The sequence below is a fragment of the Sinocyclocheilus grahami genome, unplaced genomic scaffold, assembly GCF_001515645.1.
Source record: "Sinocyclocheilus grahami isolate Dianchi unplaced genomic scaffold, SAMN03320097.WGS_v1.1 scaffold1192.1, whole genome shotgun sequence".
Classification (NCBI taxonomy): domain Eukaryota; kingdom Metazoa; phylum Chordata; class Actinopteri; order Cypriniformes; family Cyprinidae; genus Sinocyclocheilus; species Sinocyclocheilus grahami.
Genome location: NW_015506371.1, coordinates 230,904 through 247,148, shown reverse-complemented (window position 1 = coordinate 247,148; position 16,245 = coordinate 230,904). Strand labels below are relative to the sequence as shown.

General features: G+C 36.7%; 1 protein-coding gene across 2 annotated transcripts in view; it reads right to left on the bottom strand.

Annotated features, from left to right (window-relative positions):
* Nucleotides 1–15,786, bottom strand: part of rab11fip5a (RAB11 family interacting protein 5a (class I)) — a 30,599-nt gene extending 14,813 nt beyond the window's left edge. The window contains exon 1 of one of the 2 annotated variants that reach the window (XM_016253616.1): nucleotides 14,877–15,786. In XM_016253616.1, coding sequence (XP_016109102.1) covers nucleotides 14,877–15,253 — 377 coding nt within the window. In that variant the 5' untranslated portion in view covers nucleotides 15,254–15,786. The remainder of the gene's footprint in view (nucleotides 1–14,876) is intronic. The other variant, XM_016253617.1, reaches the window with a different exon arrangement.
* Nucleotides 15,787–16,245: the final 459 nt, after the last annotated feature.

Sequence of the window (16,245 nt, the reverse complement as noted above, 5' to 3'; positions counted from 1 at the left end):
ATTTTAAGTCAGTTCCTCATAATATTGATATAGGAATTCCTCAGGGAACAATTTTGGGTCCGATTCTTTTTAGCATTTATATTAATGATCTTCCAGAAGTGTGTCCTGATGCGATTCTTCAAATGTATGCTGATGACACGGTTGTCTACGTATCTGGTAGGAACTGTATGGAAATTGAAAAAAAGTCGACAAGAAATTTAGAGAAAGTGTCAGCTTGGCTTGATGCCTCTTTTTTAACTTTAAATACTAAAAAGACAAATTCCATATGCTTTTCAATAAGAAAATTACCAGTAACAGAATCATTAAACATTAGAATTAAAGATGAGATTATAGAACAAGTATCAGAAGAAAAATATCTTGGTATGATTTTAGATTCTCAGTTAAATTTTAAAAGTCATGTTAAAAAGTTGCGTAAAATGATTAAAGCAAATCTTACCAGCTTTAGAATAATAAGAAATTGTTTAACATATGATCATACTTTTTTGTTTTTAAATTCAATGATATTATCACACATGGCATATGGATTAGCCATTTGGTCTCAGACAAATCAATCTATAATTAATCAGGTTAAATGTCTTTACAATAGAGCTTTGAAAATTTTAGATAGAAAGCAAATAAGATACCATCATTGTCAGATCCTAAGGAAATACAAGATTTTGAGCTTTGCTCACTTTGTCTTTTTTCATCATGTAAAGTTTGTGTTTAAATGTTTAAATGGTCTTGCTCCTATGCCTTTATGTACATTTTTCGAGAGATTGCAGGGAAGCAGTAGATCCACTAGAGCGGCTTCTAGTGGAAACTGTAAAGTTATACATTGTAAAACATAATTTGCTCAGACTGTTCTCTCAGTGAAAGGTGTAAAGTTTTGGAATTCATTGCCTGACTATTTAAAATCTACTGTAAATTTTTTTTTTTTTTAAGAAGGCCACGAAATCTTGGTTGATACATCAACAAACCTGTAGTCATGTTTAGTGTATTTATATTATAAATTTGTGCATTACTTGTTTATTGTAATTGTAATTTATAAAAGCCCTCCTAGGGACAAGTGTTGCAAATTAGTTTCGGCTACAAGCACTATGGTACATGCATGGGATGATTGTTTTTTACATTTTCATCTATGTTTATTGTATCTGTCCCTAACAAATAAAATATTAAATAAATAAATATTAGGGCTAGTAATTTAACGCATTAATTAATTACGGTTAAAATTATTAACGCACTTACCCCACCCCAGACCTATGTGGGTTATCTGATATTTCACACAGCTGATTGATGACAAATATGAGGCAGCTAGGGCAACAACTCACCGCGTGATGGAGCCCAGAGAACATAGTTAGAACGTCCCTAGAATTCAAGATATGGGACAAAAATGCCCGTTTGAGTTTTTGTCTCATATTTACATCATATAGTTAAGCAATATCACACGAGCAATAGGCTAAGTGCAATATCACACGAGTGCAAATGTGATACTAATCTTATACAACAGTTCAGTAAGTAAGAAGTTAATAGTGTTATTTTAGACGAAATGTTTTCTGTTTTGCTCAATTTTGCCAATGAAAATATAAAGACAAAGCAGAATTGTTCGTCTCCGAGCAACACACAGCGGCATTTCATTTCTTAATGCACGTTTTGAATGAATTGGGTGAACCCAAGGGCGTAGTTTTGGCTTGAACATTGGGGGGGGCTGAAGTGTGCACTGTTCTAGTAGAGTCCTGGGTCATGCTCCCTTATAAGGTTTATTTATTTGTTTGTTTGCTTATATATTTATTTTTGTGACTGTTGTACTTTTGTGCTATTATCTACAAAAAGTTGGTGCAATAAAGTAACATCGTGTATTTTATATTATTTAGGCACTTATAAGCTATAGTTTGACAGAATGTTCTAATTCAGCATTAAATATTTTTAATTTAAATAATTAAATCGCTTGCTAGTTTTGATTATTGGGGGGGGGTTATATCCTGGCTGAACCATTTGGCGCGTTCAACCATTGGCCATAGGTGTGTTGGATTTGAAGCGGCGCTGCACAGACTGATCGGTGTATGACATCAAAATACCATGAGAGCGATTCAAAAGCATCAAAAGTCTGCTCTCTATAGCTCTTGCGGTACTTTGATGTCACACACCGATCGATCTGATGATGATGATCTGCTTCAAGTCGAACAAGCCTAATGATTCAATGGACCATTCTTAAAGAACCATTTACTTCACTCCTGAATGAATCAGCCATTTGAAGAATCGAATGAATGAATAAATTACTCGATGACTTAATAATTAAGACATTTACCACCACCTACTGGCAGTTTTAGTTTATTATTTAGAGTATCATTTCATTAAAGAAATATTTCATATTTCCATAGTAATTATAATAAAATTAATAAAATAAATTATTAAAGGTGTAGTTCACCCACCCAAAAGTGACAATTGTGTCATCATTTACTCACCCTCATGGTCGAAAAGAGTATATGTAATAAATTTTATCAAACAAAATATTTCTTGCTGAAGCTACTTTTTGTAATGTCTGTTTGATGCTTTACACAACAATTTAAACACTTTAAATGATCTTTTGGGAGTAATTTTTCAGCCAAATTTGATGTGCTTTTAATTTGCGATTAATTAGATTAATTAATCGCCACATCATGTAATTAATTAGATTAAAAATTTGATTAATCACTTACCAGCCCTAATATATATATAGATTTCTTAAATACAATACATAGGCTTTGATGTCACACACCGATCGATCTGATGATGATGATCTGCTTCAAGTCGAACAAGCCTAATGATTCAATGGACCATTCTTAAAGAACCATTTACTTCACTCCTGAATGAATCAGCCATTTGAAGAATCGAATGAATGAATAAATTACTCGATGACTTAATAATTAAGACATTTACCACCACCTACTGGCAGTTTTAGTTTAGGCCTATTGTTTAGAGTATCATTTCATTAAAGAAATATTTCATATTTCCATAGTAATTATAATAAAATTAATAAAATAAATTATTAAAGGTGTAGTTCACCCACCCAAAAGTGACAATTGTGTCATCATTTACTCACCCTCATGGTCGAAAAGAGTATATGTAATAAATTTTATCAAACAAAATATTTCTTGCTGAAGCTACTTTTTGTAATGTCTGTTTGATGCTTTACACAACAATTTAAACACTTTAAATGATCTTTTGGGAGTAATTTTTCAGCCAAATTTGATGTGCTTTTAATTTGCGATTAATTAGATTAATCGCCACATCATGTAATTAATTAGATTAAAAATTTGATTAATCACTTACCAGCCCTAATATATATATAGATTTCTTAAATACAATACATAGGCCTACATGTATATGGGTGTATTTGAAAGCTGTGTGGACGAGGCTGTGCACAAGATGGAAAAATTGAAAAATGAAGCTGAAAATATCTAGTGGAAGATAAGAATGTTACGTTTTTAATGATAATTGATTTCAATGTTTTGGCAAACGGCCATAGCGAACTGCTATCACCCCATCCCACCCCTCCCCCGATGCCATCATCAATCGCGATGTTTCACTGTAGTCTGTAGACATCGTCTGATGCCAATTTGGTAGACATCGCCCAACCCTAAGTCAGTCTACTGAAGACTGAAGAATAGATTTATTGATCTGACGCTGCTAGGGTTTGCCAAGTGCCCTCTCCTCTACATTCACATCCACACATACAGTTCTCATTTTCTAACAAGTAAAAATACACAAACTTTATGTTTGAACTTAGATCACAATGCAAATGGGCTTACTGCTAAATTAAATGGAGGATTTCCTGATACTCAGTTTTTTTTTATTATTATTATTTTTATGTAAACAAACAAATTCACACACAAACTCACACATGCTGACAAAAGCAGAGCTGGGACAAGAAGGTCAGCCTTCTTCCATCAGCATTATTGCTTTTCTAGACACTTCACCCGACAGCGTGCACTGCACACACACACACACACACACACACACACATATTAGTAATACAATTTTCTTATCGTTACAAACTTGGCTGTTTAAACAGCCCTTTGCCAACACATTAAAAGAAAACAATTAACCAATTAACAGATGAACAGGCGGATCCACCCACACATAAATGTCCATTAATTATTCACATTTACTAATAAATACATTTGGCATTATTCCAGTGCTTTATGTTGCCATGGTAGCATCACATTCAAGTGTCAATGGGATGTGTTTTGCATATATATTTTATAGGGCTGTGTATCACCAGCAAAGTCACAATACGATACGTATCACGATACAGAGGCCACGATACGATACGTATCACGATACATGACTGCACTGAATTTTCACATCGTTTCGCGTGGAGGTGTGCACAACATTTTTTGTAACTTTCCGCTCAGCTCCGCTTCCGAAGATGCACGAGTTCAAAGCGACTCTAGCCGAACATGCACGTCTGTGCCAGCATTTGTGTGAAACACTTTTCTGAGAATAGACTTGAAGTGAAGATAGCTAAACTGCAAGCTAAGCGGTGTTTTCAGAAAGCAAGCACGTTTATCCAGTGGAGAGAGAGCGCATGAGCACAGGGTTGCCAGGTTGACAAAGATCAGTAGCACGTTAAGCAGATATTTCTGTATTGCGCAAGTGTAAAGCTCTGTTTTGGGGATTACGTCTCTTTATATCAGGCAACCCCGTTGTGTTCCTCTGCGGCCAGATTATTAACAGATGCTCTATTCAGTCTTTTTTAGAAACTTCGCACTTTTCTACAAAATTTTAAACGTTGTAAAATTAAGCGTGGTCCACTGCTGCACACGTGCCACAGTATCGATACAGGGCCAGCTGTATCGATACTCGTATCGTCAAATCTCTGTGACGATACATCGTCGGATCGATATTTTGAACACAGCACTAATATTTTATATTATGTATTGCAATTAGTAAAGGTAATACATGAACGTCTAACATTAAAATAGTTCCTCCTGTTAAAGTTTAATATGCAGAGTTGCAGACACAAGTATAGGTTTGATGAACAGTTATTACTTCAGTTTTAACTTCATTTCCATTCAATTACTTCCACAAAATTAGTAAAATAAACAAAAATACAAAAATGAATTAAAAAACAAACAATATTACACATGCACACAGTCTCATTGGAGTATGGTTTAAAATGGGGGTAATTTTTGTGTTCTGATTCCAAAGCAGATTAAAAAGCAATCAGTGCATCTGGGAAACACATATATTCACACATACACAAACAGAAAAATATATAAGCCTTGTGATCTTCATGGCAAAGTATCTAAGATCACCAGCATCATCACAAACTCTAACAGGAGGAAATCAAACATTCTCTATCCAGGACGAAGCATATATCTACAGCCCTCTCCGATACTCTCACCCTAAACACAGAGCAAAGCCACTTCATCCAAAAATGAACGCTCTTGTCGATTATAAATGTGCAAGCATAATTAAGTACCTTCACTCCTTATTTTTTTAATGTCTAATCACTGTTGGTGTCTTCTCATTATGCCTTTTATAGTCTTTAAAAGCATATATTTTCTCTATAATTTTTTTTAATTCATGCATAGTTCCATTGACCAACCACTAATTTATTTGCAACAGATGAATACTATTATGCCCACTTAGGGATGTAACGTATGCAAATTTCTAATCACGATTATAGTGACCAAAATTATCACGGTTATCAGTATTATCACGGTATTGTTAAAATGTGCTGGAAATGTTCAAAAAGTACTGACACACGAATCATTTCACAAAGTTTTACATTTAAATTCAACAAACAACTGAATGAATAAAATTAGTTTTTGTTTGCATAACTAAAACAATAACATTGCCAATGATGTCTGGATTTTAAATGACAACATGACTGACAACAGTTTATCTAATAGCATGTTCAAATATCTAATGTAATTGTTCAAATAAAGCTTTGAAAAAGTTTCATAAATGGTAAACCTCACATTTCAGCTTTTAAATAAAGAAAAGTGTAATGTCAAAATGATAATTGATTAATAAATGATTATATGTATTAAGCAAAATAAGCTTCTCATTTTTCATCAACCGGTCAAAATTTACTGCAGGGCATGCAAATTCGGTCCATTTTTTGGCCCAGACAAAAACTGCACCCAGGCTGAATGTAAATGTAACTCTCTGTAAATCCACTCTCTGTAGTGTTTGGAACAGTAGAATTTGAGCTGTTTCCCATAACCTCCAAGGACAAAGCAGCATTGCGCTTAAAACACTACTTTATTACGTATTACACTCTTAAAAATAAAGGTGCTTCTAAAGGTGCTTCTAAAGGTTCTTCACAGGGATGCCATAGAAGAACCATTTTTGGTTCCACAAAGAACCATTCAGTCAAAGGTTCTTTAAAGAACCATCACTTTCTTAACCTTTTTGTAATCTGAAGAACCTTCTTTCACCACAAAGAAGCTTTTGTGAAACAGAAAGGTTCTTCAGATGTTAAAGGTTCTTAATGGAACCATTTAGACAAAAAGGTTCTTCTATGGCATCATGAAGCACCTTTATATTTAAGAGTGTACATGGAGCGAAGACAAAAACAAAATGCCATCAAATATTTTCTCAAGACAGTCAGAATATTCAGAGGTACATTCATATAATTAATTCATCCATATATTCATTTGTATAATTCCCTTGTCACTCTTTAAAACCTCCCAGATTTTCCTCCATGTTTTCACACAAAACTAAACCACTTTGCTGCTGTGCGCACGTGAGAAACTGTGTGTTATGCTTCAGGGCTCCAGACTAATTCTTCCCACTGGTCGCTCTTTTGCGACTAGCTTTCTCAGTTGGACACACCAGCACATGATTTGGTCGCAATATTTTTATTTTTAGGGATTAATCAATGCATGCTGATAAACTTTTATCATAGTTTATAGTTATATGAAAACGAAAGTGATTAACATTCAACCCCTTCTTTTTCATCAGTATTATTTGTGATTTAAATTTTAAAGGGAGTTTCTCTTTAGCTATGTTATAAGCCAGGGTTCGGGTGCTTTCACTTTCAAATTCACGATCTTAGTGTCACGTTTTACAAGAAAAGATAATTGTCTGATTTGCTTACATCTATACCTATTTCACTTTTTAAGACTAAAACAAAAGATGGATTCATTGTTATTCTTAATTAAAAAGCATAACAACTATAAAACAGTAAGATACAATGACAAACGAGCTTACAAAACGTTTATTAACAAAAACGAATAAGACGAGGCATGGCATAACCGCATGCTATATAATATACCGACTAATAAATTACAGAACATTTAGCAAACACTGAGGAATCAAATAAATAAAAAAGAGAGCTTCCACAGCATAACGTGGGGTTAACAGCAAAGATAACAAGCTCTTCAAAATGAAAACAAAAAGAAAAGTAAAACTAAACTTGCTGTCGGTGACAGTGCTTGCATGTTTTTTCCCCACAAGAATACCAACATGTTCACCTTTGGTTTAAGAAGCGGTCTTTTACTTTACTTTAGCATGAAAACCAATATTTGCGTCATTTTTGATACGCGCTCCTACTGATGCGGCGAGTATAAACCAGGCTCTACATTCTATAAGCGCTGCGCAGTTCAAACGAGTCGTGCGGTTTCGTTATGCTTTCAGTTTAGTTTGCCGTTTGATGTTTCTCATATGCAACAATGTTAAACAATGCGGTGTTCGCGCCAGTGCGACCGCACAAAAAATTGTCGCACCGGCAGAAAAAATTAAAGCAAAGTGCAGCCATCTGGTCGCACTCTGGTTTCCACAGCATAACGTGGGGTTAACAGCAAAGATAACAAGCTCTTCAAAATGAAAACAAAAAGAAAAGTAAAACTAAACTTGCTGTCGGTGACAGTGCTTGCATGTTTTTTCCCCACAAGAATACCAACATGTTCACCTTTGGTTTAAGAAGCGGTCTTTTACTTTACTTTAGCATGAAAACCAATATTTGCGTCATTTTTGATACGCGCTCCTACTGATGCGGCGAGTATAAACCAGGCTCTACATTCTATAAGCGCTGCGCAGTTCAAACGAGTCGTGCGGTTTCGTTATGCTTTCAGTTTAGTTTGCCGTTTGATGTTTCTCATATGCAACAATGTTAAACAATGCGGTGTTCGCGCCAGTGCGACCGCACAAAAAAAATTTTTGTCGCACCGGCAGAAAAAATTAAAGCAAAGTGCAGCCATCTGGTCGCACTCTGGTTGACGCCCTGTGCTGGACAGTATTTATTTATCCTCAGTTGTTCAAATCGTGGTAATCGAATACAAAGCCATTGCAAAAATGACATGGTTTAAAATAGTCTATATAGACCTAGTTCATAGCTCTAAAGAAGTCCATCTAACATAATAGCTAGCAAACCACTCATCCATACACACTTTAGTTCTAAAGCCTAATTTCCATCTGATAACATATTGCAGAAAATAATAATAGTGTGAAAGAGAACATTCAGAAAGCCGGGACGTGTGGAGCGTGAGCAGGAGAAATATATATACTACGGGTACTTTCATGAAGAAATCCCAAAATCAAAATACGGAGAAAAAAAACTCTTTGACAAAATCAAATAAAGATGCATGATTAAATAAGTAAAATAAGAACATTGAATTCCTACATAAATTTAGTACAAGAAAAACTACCAAAAATACTTAATAGTAATTTTGATATTAAACAATTATTACTACTATTCTTATTATTTTGCATTGCTGTAGGTTTTGTTTTGTTTTTTTGCCTTTTGAATTTGGGGTGAACCATGACCTGGATAATTCTTCAGTTCAGAGAGATTCACCCTGATAGATAACTTTATATAAACATACAGGCCTAAATGTTAAGATAGTAGTGGTTAAACGGATCGTAGTTGATCCGTGATCCGTACTGACCAAGCCCCATGGTTCGGCACGCATGTGATCCGCGGATTAAATGCAATCCCTAACCATAATAGAGTATAAGTTTATCATTTGTTCATATTTACACAAGCAAGCGAATTTTAAACAATTCCAGAAGAGAGAAAAGGCGAACGGGAACTTGATTCGTTACTCGCTCACACAGCCGCACAGACATCAGACACGCACACACGTTTCAGACGGTGCGAGAACACCGAACTGAATCCTCTGAACAGACACATATACATAAAATTATGACAAAATACCCATCTCGACAATCATTCAGGTAAACGCAGTCAGTTATGTCTCAAGTGAATGAAAACAGCTGAGAAAGAAATCGTATGTGATGTGTATAATTTTATCGGATCCGTGCATCAGGTCTTAAAGGGACAGCGGCATATAAATACTGCTGCTGTCATTAATGATCATCAAACAACAAAAGAGCTGTGATAAAAATCTATATTTAATTTATACAGTGAACACTATGCAGTGTTATTTTCCCTAATTATTACATTTCTGTATTTGAATACTACCAACCTTATTTTATTTGTAACATATTCAGTTGTATTTATCTATGCTTGTAATTTGTGTATTTGTTCTTATTTTTACTGGCTGTTCTCTTGTCTCTTTCATCAAGTTTATACTTTCTTAGTTAATCTAGTAGTATTTGCTGTGGCATCAAAGAAGTACTTTGCTTTAAGTAAATAAATGGTAAGCAAGTTAAATTGAAATTTTTTTTTTCTTGCTGATCCGAAAAATGATCCGATCCATGGGTCAAAAACCGTAATGTGATCCGAACCGTTAGATTTGTGATCCGTTGAACCACTAGCAACTGCACAACATGGTTTATTTTGCCCAGTTTCTGTCTCTAAATAAACCTGAGGTGTTTTTTTCCTCATTAAAGGGTTAGTTCACCCAAAAATGAAAATTATGTAATTACAATTAATGACAGAATTTAAATTTTTGGGTGAACTAACCCTTTAAGCTCCATATTCCCACTATATCACTACATGAGTCATAAAAGTCAGATGTATCAAATATTATACTAAAAAAATTACAATAAAAAAATTGTCTAGGCTAAATGTTCAATGAACTCAAACTTTTAGTTATGTACAATGGTGTGCTCAAACAATGCCTGGTCCACTGAGAAATAGAAAAGCAACATGAACCTATTAAAATAAAAATTTGTAAGTGAATATTTTGTCTAACTTTACTCAAAGAGTTATGCGTGAAGAACTTAACGTGGTGGTTGAAGCACAAAATGTGACTTTCTGTGTCTTTGAACAGCTTAAGATTCAAAAGCAATTAGTCAGCAAGTCAAATGATAACTTTTTGTTTTCACCGTTTGTTTTCTTTGTAGCATCTTTTATGATAACCACGCCAAACCAACGAGCCCAAAACACCCACTAGTTCCAGTATCAATCTAAATAACCTAGATTCAGCACTACAATCATTTCATGTGAGGTGAGCAGCAGACTCCTGCCCAGAGTGGTTAAATGTGGGCTGTAAAGAACTGGCACTTTCACATTGTGGTCCTTTCAAAAAAATGCAGTAAATAGATGGAAACACACATTTCGTGCCAGGTATAGAAAAATCTGACAGTTTCCCATCTGACTATATGCTTTAATCATGAAGTGCAGAGTCAAGAGTGATCTAATCATTATGTCTTACTATGGTAATTTACCAACCCACACACTAACTACATGATTCATCCATCTACACGATTCACCACACCTACACAAACAAGGGGAGATACCAACACGCACTCTGGAAATCACCAGGTACCAAGAAGTGAGTAACATAAGTAAGCAACATATTCAGCAAATATTCAATCTGTCAATCTTCAGTGTATTTAGTAAATTGAGAGTAGAGGTCTGCTACATACCTGTGATTGACAGAACGCAGTTCTGAAAAAAATCAGTTTTGAGCCAGGCTAAAGTGTTTTTCCATGTATAACTGAGTTTATGTCAAATGGGGATTATAATTAATAAAAAGCATGAAATAATAAATATTTAGCTTAAAAATGTAACTTAATTTCTTTTTGTATTTACACACACAGCATCTTTGAGTCAAAGCCTGTGAGAACGTGCATCAGGGACCAGCATTACTCTAAATATACACTAGATATTTACAGAAGTCTCTGACCAGGAGTAATGGTTGGAATAAAAAGCTGCATCAATAAGCTCATTTAACCTGATTAACTTTGGTCCTTTAGACATATACAGTATGACCATGTGGACATTTACACTTGTTTACATTTTACTTTGTTTGCAGCTCTTGAACACGAACCCAACCTAAACAACTCGCCTCTGTGTGCATCAGTTCGTGTTGTGTATGTCAATCAAATCAACCATAATAATAAATGCCATTTTTGTTTTTTTTTGTATAAGTGTGTCACTATTTACTTATTTATACTTATTCATTTCAAAACAGGTACTGTTATTATATAAAAAAATACCTATTATGTTATGCATGATCAAGCAGTATTGTATTTTAATAGAAACATAAGAATTAATACAGAGTTCTGGCATGAAACTCTAGATGGCGCAGTCCGATAGGTCTAAATCAATCTGACCTAATGACAACATTATCACATGGCACAGCTGATTGGTTCTCTCCTGTATCAGTAGCCAATGAGCTCGCTGCTCAACATTCAAATATATGACTAGTGATTGCCGTAGCAGTTGCAGCTTGCTTCAGAAACCCTTCACCTTCCCCAGCTCCACCTGTATAGATCGGCTACGAGGTGATTCATGTATGCTATATGGGGGTTATTTCATGTATGTTATATTTGCAGCAGCAATATTTCTTACATGCTCACAGCAGCATGTTGTGGATGTATTGGCAGTAGCAAGTCTCGGTACTTGCTCTGCCGCCTCAGCAGCAGCAGCGTAGCAGATCCGTTCTGCCAAGACCAAATACATTAACATTGTCATGTACATTACCATGCCAATCCCTCAGAGAGTTGTCATGACAGAACTAACGGTATAAATAAGAATAAATAAATTAGAACCAAGAATAAACTGAAATTCACAGCATTTCAACTTCTGCTTACGTATTTGAAAGAAGCTATTGGCTCATTTAGGGTAAAACATCCTATTATGCGATTATGCATTACTTTACAGAGAGAGAGCTTAATGCCTACTAGCTATATGTTCTGCCTAAAAGGTGCACAAAGCAATATTTGAAAAACGCTTTTGACCACAGTGTCAGACCGAGTCCCAAAACACACTCGCTGCCAAACAGCAGTAAGGGCCGTGTCTAGTAATGATAGGGAGAAGAGAGCACTCAGTGAGTGCACAGGACGGATATTAGCAGATTGACTACAGATAGCGAGAGATGGCAGATTTAAAATAAAAAAGGGAGGAAAATTTGGGAGGAACAAAGCATTAAAAAGAAGGGTTACAATCAGGCAAGAGGTAGGACCCGTGTAAATTTTGGAGCAGCTTTCCAGCAATGGAGAGAACTTAAGGAGCGGGAAGGCCTGGAATCAGACGCCTAGGTTGCTTTGTTTCTTCTTGTTTCTTCTTTTGGTTGAATATGCTGCGGCCGGCAGGCATAGCAGAATCTGCCATCGTCACTGCCAGGGTTGTGTACGTACATGTGGGGCGGAGTTATCAAAATACGGGCGAGGTCCTGTTGGGTCTGGGCGTGTTTGTTTTGGTGCTTTCAAATATCAACATCGTTTGGCAGCAATCGCTTAGTGCACCTTTAAAAGGGATAGTTCACCCAAAAATGAAAAAATTGCTGATCATTATATCACTTGCTCACCAATGGATCCTCTGCAGTGAATGGGTGCCGTCAGAATGAGCGTCCAAACAGCTGATAGAACCATCACAACAATCCACAAGTAATCCACACAACTCCAGTTCATTAATTAACATCTTGTGAAGCGAAAAGCTGCGTGTTTGTAAGAAATAAATTATACATTTCTCCAAATCTGTTCCGATGAAGAAACAAATTTATCTAGCCTATATCTTCAAAATTTTCAGCTCATTTTTATTTTTGGGTGAACTATTTCTTTAAGAACAAATGGTGCAAATGGTGATTACTGGAAATATAAAAGAAGTGTGAGCAATTTTGACTTATTTATGGTGATTTGTCTTCAAATTTGATTGATTTGAGTTACAGGTTCTCATTCAGGCTACCATTTAATGCCTGTGTGTAGTGCACTAATTGGGTGGATTATGTAGGCTTTCACTACAGTGCACGGTTACAAAATAATTGTAATTGTCTCATATTACCTATAGTCTTGACCCTGTCAGCGTATCACTTGTCTCATAAAAAAAGAGACTTCTTTACTTAAGTTAAACACATTAATTCCAGTTACGCCTCTACAGAAGTGATACCAGAAGAGCTATAGAGAGCAGCACTGAAGGGTCTCTATATAATACAAATAAATGATTTCTTATTTGCTTGCCTGCTACAGGAAGTGGGGCGTGTACTGAGAATAAACCTCTCACAACTAGAGTCAGAGTCTAGATATAGAGCCTCAACTACTAAGGAAAATATATTTCCTCAGAATCAGACCCATAAATATATGCAAACACTCTACACGCAGGTTAAAATACATCTTGAAACACTTTCCTTTGCATGCTACAGTAAAACATAAGAATATGTTTACTTTTGTCTCAGGATGAATGAGAAATGAATAAGTCATGCTCCACTGGTCTGATCAAATATCCATTTTGAGCTATTCTGAGCTTCTGATCTCTGTTATCTAGCACCACAGCTGCTTCTGGTATCACTCAAAAACTCTTGTTTACTTTTGGAGAACAATATCTTAATACTCATATGAGGCATAGCTGAGAAATAACATGGACATTAAATTTTATTCAAAACCAAAAACGTTGGTTCTCTGGTCACCATTTATTTATTTTGGCCATTTTTAAAGCACATTTTTGCATTCAATAGTTAATTTAAATATCTGACAAATGACTTTTGTAAGTATAAAAAAACCCTGCTTTTTCAAATGGTTTGTGATGCAACAGAGTTGCACATCACATGCAGGTCATGTCAACTGCCCAACTATTGTTGGTGCAGTGGTAATGCAATTAAACAGTGCAGTACTTTTATTTTATTAGTAAACTTCTATCTTAACCATCTTTGAGTTACTAAGATTATAGTATAACCTAAAGAAGAGGTTATTTGGATAGCCTATTTGTATATGCTCTAATTTGTAATGGATCTTAATTGATGGACCTATGAAGTCAACTTCATCTCACGAGAAAACCTAGCAATTTCGTATTTGAAAACATACAATTTTTAGAAACAAACAAGCATGAAGATCCACCATCTAAACATGACCATCACTGGGGTGTAAGCAGATTGTACAAAAACATATGAATGAAACGGTACAAATTCATGCAAACTAGCCGAAATGTAAAATAGAACTGCCAAGAGACTGTGTTGGTGAAGAACAAAGAAAAATACATTTAAAGAGAAAACACATGACCAATGCCTTGCTTGTGCCTTAGTCTTACATAATCAGAAAGGTGACAGAGCAAAGCTAAATGGCTCATACAGATGAACAATGACACATCCAATACTTTGTAAGCAATTTTAGCAACCCGAATCAGACAGATGAAAAACACAGACCATCTACACAAGTGTTACTCATCACTGATACTGGAGGCCCCCCCAACACTACACATTTTGGATGTCTCCCAGATGGGACACACCCATTTGAGGTACTGGAGCCTCTACTAATGAGCTCAGGAGTTGAATTAGGGGTGTTTGATGAGAAAGATGCACACCACTGAGAGGCTTGAAGAACAGATATGGGAAACAGCACAGAAAAATTCCCCTACTTTCCTCTGTCAACATACAGGCCCGTTTAAGAGGGCGTGACTGCAGAGGAACACATTGCAGCACTCCGAGTAAGACATATCCGACTGGGTTAATGGCACAATATTCGTTCTCATTCCTTGAGCCATAGTAAAAGCCACAACTGCTCCTTTAGACTGACACTAATAATAATGACAACAACGAATACATACCAAACAGTAAACTTACTCATTTTTCATGCATTTCCGCTCCTGAAAGGCTTCGTCCACAGGTATAACAGCCTGGCCCAGAAACACATCCAGTCCTATGAGAGCTCTGTGCATAACGGTGAGGGTCAGGTCGCTACTACCGGGTGGGTACGCGTCTCGCCCTCCCTCCTCCAGGATCCCCGGCTGCAGCTCGAACGCGCATTCCTCGCCCCATTCCGGGTCCGTAGTCTTCTCCATCACGCAGGTGGAGTATTTCTCTTTGCCCAGCTGGATGATGGTGTAAACGTCGCTGGTAGCGTGTTTACCCTTCGCGCGCAGCCCTCGGGCCCGTAGCACAGTTACCTGCACGTGCGTTGGCAGCCATCGCTGATCCTCGTCACTCTTCACCAAGGACATGGTCACCGGTGCACCGCACACGGACACAGTGGGGCAGCTGGTAACGGCTGTTCTCCCGGTCGAGCGTCGCTTGGTAACCGCCAGCCTATCGTCGTGGTCCACAGCAAAACATTTTTAAGATTCAGCGCGCGTGACACGTCGAGCCGGACACGATGAAGTGTCTGGTCTGTGCGCGCACGCACGCCGGCGCGGGTCGTTTCTCCGGGTCGGGCGGACGGGTGGGTTTCTCTCTGCGGCGTTATAGCCACCTTGCAGACCGGTCCGCCGACGTCACTGCTTTATGCTCTCCGCAGGACAAGGAAGTGACTAGAAGCGGTACCCGGACTACAGCATACTGCATTCGTGCTGCTGTAAAATACACGTTCTCTAGTGTGCATTTAGAAAAGCCTCAGGTTAAATAAACAGGCTTTCGTTGTCGGACCGCTTATGATAAATGCTCAAATTACACCGTAGTCGAGCTACCCTGCGTGAGAATCTGAATACTGCCTTATGATGACAAAATATTGCAGATACGCGGACTTTAAACGGGGGAGCTGCCAGTACAGGGCAGGGTTTTAACCCTAGTGTTGTCCTCAGAAACTTCACCCACTTGTCAACTTTGGCCCACATTGAAAAACATTAAAAAGTCACGAATTTTTGATTAGGATGCAAGGAAAACGTGTTTGTCTCTGTAATGTTAGATGTAAAATTATGTTAAAATCAGAAGACTGACTATTGATGGAGAGACATTATTTGTATTAAAAGAAATGTTAAAGACTCAATTTGGGCGCAGAGTGTTTTACTTTCAGTCATTTCATAATATGCATTTAATCCCGATTTATGTAGGATATTATTTTGTTTTAAATTCATCAATGGTGTGCATACTTTATAAATAAATCTGTGATATAGATCCACTTTGCACATTTCTCCCAACAAACCCACATTATTCTGCACATGTATCAAGGGCTTTTTATCCCAGGCCCTTTTAGCCCATACACGGTTATCAGAATTTC